The 5,896-nt window shown below is 37.3% G+C and overlaps 1 protein-coding gene across 1 annotated transcript in view; it reads right to left on the bottom strand.

Annotated features, from left to right (window-relative positions):
• LOC136844304 (uncharacterized) overlaps positions 1 to 5,109 on the bottom strand; it is a 37,558-nt gene extending 32,449 nt beyond the window's left edge. Inside the window, exon 1 of the mRNA XM_067113278.1 lies at positions 5,032 to 5,109. Coding sequence (XP_066969379.1) covers positions 5,032 to 5,074 — 43 coding nt within the window. The 5' untranslated portion in view covers positions 5,075 to 5,109. The remainder of the gene's footprint in view (positions 1 to 5,031) is intronic.
• Between the last annotated feature and the right edge of the window lie 787 nt (positions 5,110 to 5,896).

Here is a 5,896-nt window from a genome sequence, read left to right as displayed (position 1 = left end):
GCCTTAACCTATCGTCTTAAACTAATTTGAATATTTTTTTCCCTTTTCCTTTTAAACTCCAATAAATCAATTTCGCTTTAATTTTCACAAACATTAACATTGACGATGGAATGACAAACGATTGGGAGGGTGAAGGAATTACTACTTCATATTTCATTTCTATTCTTTGATCTGAAACGCCCAAATGTCTATTGATTTTTCTTTCTTCTATATCTAACTATATATATATATATATATATATATATATATATATATATATATATATATATATATATATATATATATATATATATATATAGTGTACTGTATACAAGTTTTATGGTACCGTCCTCATAGCAGTTCAATATTATTCATGAAAGTCTACGGTAACAACAACCCAATTTTCGCTGTCGAGCCGTTCAATTCATTCATCATAAAATATTTTTTCTTTAATGTAGCCTATGTGGCTTTATTTTCAGAGTGTATATGTACGTTTATTTGTCTCTTAATGAATTTACCAAATGAATTATATGACATCATATTCAGAATAACATTATAAGTACTAATCATCTGTGCTCTTTTCTCAATATTTCTTAAATGAATGTCATGAAAAATATTACAACCATTTTTGTATCCTCCGTTCATTGAAAAAATCTCGTTCAGTTGTGCTATATTTTTTTTCTCGTAATTAGTGCTTCAACACACACGCGTGTGTTTGTGTGTGTGTATGTGAGTGCTTTATTATAATGCTTTTTGAGGCATTCTTACAAACTGCAATGACTCCTAATTCCTTTTCGGTCCCTTCGACCGTGCTGAGAGCGCACTCCTCTCATTCCACGTGGACAGCGTCGAGTAGCACTTGGGAATAACCCTTGGACAATGACCCCTGGCATTTGACCACTAGACTCGGCGACCAAACACCCCATATCAGTGTTAGAAGGACCACAGCATTATTATCTAGGTACAAAGGCTCGCTCGAGAGTCCCGTCCAATGGTGCCGCTATGTTTTTATGGAGAATGATGGTGACTGACTGCGGCGATTAGCTGGCCGAGTTCCAATAATGTCTAGCTCGAGTCAACTTTGGCCGAGTCTTTGCGTGGCTGATACTTCGTCCTTAGACGTCTGTTGTTTTTACTTCCAATTTTATCGCTATGAAATGCGATCTAGTTATCATATTTGACCGCGTGGTTCAGTGGTTAGTTATTGGAATTTCAGCAGTAAGGGCCTCAAGATCGATTCCATGGGTGGGAGGTATCGACTAAATCCGTTTCTCGGAAAATCAGTTTGTCTTCTAGTTGATCTAGGCTGTAAATTGAGCGCTTGGTGGTTAGTTTGATTTGATGAGTCGCATTCGGAGCAGAGAAGGGCATGGGGCTAATGACCTCATTGCTAAAAACTTCCGATGACCAGTAGGGTCAAAGCACTCTGGAGCCATTCTATTCTAAAGGGGTAAGGACATATACAGGAAAAGATAGCAAATATGAACTCGATTTATATTTTAGTTAAGAGATTCCCTCGTCTCATTTTTTCAGATATTAATTACTAACAATTCATATGAACTTCTCGCATTTTCCGTAGACATAATCTTAGTTACGAAAAAGTATCAAACCTCATTTATAACGTTACTTTTTTTTTTTACAGAGATGCGAGCATTAATGTACGCCATGCACTTTTACTCGAAAGTCCTGTGATTTCTTGTGTTCAAAATTACCTTTAAACAAAATTCCATTGCTATTTCGATGCCTGGTATTGATAAAGCAAATGAATTGTAAGGCCTGTTTTTGTGTTTGTTATTCCTGATGCTTCTGAGAGAGAGATAGATTTGTTGTGAGGCTGAGACTGGCATCCTCCGTAGGGGTGGGTGTTAGTACCATCCGTGCATCTCATGCGGTGCACTGTAGGCATTACTTAAGGCTCTTTGCAGCGTCCCTTCGGCCCCTAGCTGCAACCCCCTTCATTCCTTTTACTGTACCTTCGTTCATATTGTCTATCTTCCATCTTACTATACACCCACTCCTAACAATTGTTTCATAGTGCAACTGCGAGGTTTTCCTCCTGTTACGCCTTTCAAGCGTTTTTACTGTCAATTTCCGCTTCAGCGCTGAATAACCTTATAGGTCCCAGCGCTTGGCCTTTGGCCAAAAAACTCTATATTCTCGATTCTGGCATCGAATAGAACTGCTATGAGGGAACGCGTTGATAGCAGACCAATTGTAACCCATTCCACTACAGAAATCTACAGAGGCGTTCTTTTTAGAAAGCACAAACCAATCTGTCGGTTTTCTGGCCTCGGGGATGAGCCCATTCCAATATTTTTTTTTTTATGTCATGGGTGAAAAGTAAATGAAAACAGAAAAAAACATGCAGACACAAAGGCGGGCGTCAGTCTCTTGTCTCTGACATTAAACATGTTATGGTAGATTTCATTTTGGGACAATTGCGATGAAACTATCAGTCAGTAAAACCAAAATCGAAATGAAAATATTGTATAAAAGATACTTTGTCTTCTATAATTCTCGTGCGTAGCATTTTGCTTTCTAATGGCCAATTGGTTCATACAAACCCACATCGCACAAGTCAAATATAGACGCCAGAAAGAAATATAATAAGTTCCATTTCAGACTTTATAGCAGATGCACTGATGGCATAACTTCTGAATTCACTTCAGACCAACATAAAACACAATTTCGCTTTGCGCTTTTGTGTAGCTTGAAGAAAATTTCAAAAATAAGCAGTGGATGAGTTATGGCATTTTGTTACGTTGTAATCCTGAGCGATGTCAGGCAGGGCAGCCGGTCGAGGCTATACGGTCTACCCCAACGCCAAATCAAAGTCCTTCAAAAAGAAGGCATCGTGCTTACCCCATATAAAAAATGGGAAAAAAGCACGTTAAACGAAGAAAAAGAAGAAGAATCCTATCAATAATCTCCAGATCTGGTGAGGATGCTAGGCACTGATGGAAAGTCACTGTAACGTAAGTTCAAAGTAACAAAGGTAGAAGCGCAATTAAACCCTGAATGAGAATCTGGTAACGATTTTCTAAGATTCGTCGTTAGTATCGTTCTTCTGTTATTTGATTTGGTGGACGAATATCTGTTCGACTTTGACATGGCCGGAATAAAAAAGGAAAAATGCGCTGAAGTTTCTTCAGCAATCGAGTTTTCTGTACTAGGTCACAAAGCGTATAATCATGGCCACCTAAATAGATCTATATTTTCGGAGGTCACGGTATATCGTTGTGTGATCAAAATGTAAATTAACGTATGCCAGGCTATCGATTATGGCTAACTTAACATTAAAATAAACAGAAACTATTGAGGTTAGAGGCTGCAACTAAATAAAATATGTTTGATGATTGGAGATTGGATGATCAACATACCAATTTGCAGCCTCTAGGCCTCAGTGGTTTTTAGATCTGAAGGCGGGACAGAAAAAGTGCAGACAGAAAATAAGTGCGGACAGAATAAAAGTGGACGGACAGACAAAGCTGACTGTGGTTTTCATTTACAGAAAACTAAAAAGTCACCACATTAGACCAAGATCATCAGTGCTTAAAAGGTCACTGCTTTAAGACCTATCAGAGATCGAGGTTCCGATAAAAATATCCGAGTGATCAAAAGTTCCATCCGACCTCAGAACTTTAAACCATGACAAATTAATAAATGATCAAAACTGTCTTCAAGAAATTGTTAGATGCAGGCCAATTTTTAAATGACTGTCTTGGAAGAAATTGTTAAATGCAGAAAAATTAATAAAAGACGAAAAGTGTCTTTCAAGAAATTGTTAGACGTAGACAAATTTTTAAATGATCAAAGCCGTTTTGAAAAAATTGTTAGACGCAGACAAATTAATAAAAGACGAAAAGTGTCTTTCAAGAAATTGTTAGACGCAGACGAATTAATAAATGACGAAAACTATCTTTCAAGAAATTGTTAGACGCACAAATATCAAAATATCAAAATGATCTTTCTAAAAATTTCTAAATTCAGACAAATTTCTAAATGATTACAACTGTCTTCCAAGAAATTGTAAGATTTATTGCCCTTGAAGACACTGTTCATTCTTACTGCCCTTGAAAACACTGTTCACCGTTGACAGATATCTAAATGATTAAAATTATTACCACTCCAGAAACAGTTCATCCTTCTTGAACGACTAAAAGAGCAATGTTGAAAACTGGATTGATTCCATTTCCTTGTTTCTTCCCTTCATTTTCAGCATAATGGATGAAAGCAGAACCATTTGAGTCCTTACGGAGAAACAAGGCGAGTCATTATGATACTAATGGTTGACTGAGCAGAAGAGCCGTCGGTATTTCAGTTAGTGAAACATCAATATGATAACTGCTAAAACTATAAACTATAAACTGTGTTCTTATAATAATACAACATTTCCCGCCGTGTCTCTCTCGGAACTTTCGTTTACAACCAAATCACTTCATACTGATAAATTTGAAAATGTTGTAAATCCTTTGGAAGATCAACGCAGAAATTTCTGGAATGCTATTGCAAGCTTCCATGGTCCTCATCTCTCTCTCTCTCTCTCTCTCTCTCTCTCTCTCTCTCTCTCTCTCTTCTTATATATATAGATATATATATATATATATATATATATATATATATATATATATATATATATATGTATTGTATACATATATATATGTATGTATATATAATAAATACAAAATCCACGAAGGAAATCTTCAGTCTGCTAAGTAAAGGACAAGAAGTCGAAAGGCCTTGCAGTGCTCCATTGTTTATCTTTCCTTCGTGGATTAATTTCTTCAGTCTGCTAAGTAAAGGACAAGAAGTCGAAAGGCCTTGCAGTGCTCCATTGCTCCTCTTTCCTTCGCGGATTTTGTCTTTATTCATATATTCAGCACGTTCCATATTTTCGTGACTCAGTTATACATACATACATAAATTATATATCTATATATATAGATATGTATATAAATTATTTGAAAACAAATGTCCGTATACATAAACACATGCATCATTAAGACTTAAATAAACCTTTGTAAAAAAGAGAAACTGAAATGCAACACTTACCAAAAGCCAGGGCAGTTAAAATCCAAACACACTTTGTACCCATGATTCCTCATGCATAATTTTCCAAAATTTCAACCTGACAAAATGACTTTCAGAAAAAGACAAAAAAGAAAAGACAAAAAAAGTTTACACTTTATTGTCTCTTCTCTTTTTTTATGTCTCCGGTCTTGCGAGATGTCTTCTTCTTTCTAAGATTCCCTGAGCGAGGTCGGATTCGACTTCTCCTTTTTCGGGGAGAATTTTGCACGTTTAGCTCAACCGCGACGGAGCCTGGTTGGTGCCGTACTGAGGCATCAGAGATTGTTAATAACAGATGCACTGAATGATGATGGTCCATCTCCCCATCCTGTCTTCCCTCCCCCCCCCTCCTCCTCCTCCCCACCCCTTTTCCTCCTCTTCTTCCATTGTTACGTACTTACAGACTATTGGCCACTAATCTTTTCCCTCCCTCCCTCCCCTCCTCCTCCTCCTCCCCCTCTCTCCTACCTCTTTCTTTTCTGTCACTCTTTGGTTCATATGGCGCTGTGTCTCCGTCACGTAATTGCTTGATTTTACCTTACGTTCTCTCTTTTTTTATTTTTCTTAAAGATCATCTAAAACTTCTCGTTCTTCAGCCCTTCCGATATTGCTCTCCAAACCCACTGCCTTATTCTTTTGGTCTTCTTCCTTGGCCTTTTCTTATTCGACCAAATTCTCCCGTAATCACTATTATCTGTCTGGCTGAGCCACATCTGTCATCTGTTGTTCTTCTCATCTTCTCCTTCTCATCTCTTCTCCCTTTCTGCCCTCTTTCTCTTCTTCTTTCTTTCTCTTCTTCTTCTTTCTTCTTCTTTTATTTTCGCCTTACTCCCTCCTCCTAATCACT

This window comes from Macrobrachium rosenbergii, chromosome 12 (genome assembly GCF_040412425.1).
Source record: "Macrobrachium rosenbergii isolate ZJJX-2024 chromosome 12, ASM4041242v1, whole genome shotgun sequence".
Classification (NCBI taxonomy): domain Eukaryota; kingdom Metazoa; phylum Arthropoda; class Malacostraca; order Decapoda; family Palaemonidae; genus Macrobrachium; species Macrobrachium rosenbergii.
The sequence above is the reverse complement of the archived record's forward strand: the minus strand, read 5'-3'. Positions and strand labels throughout refer to the sequence as shown.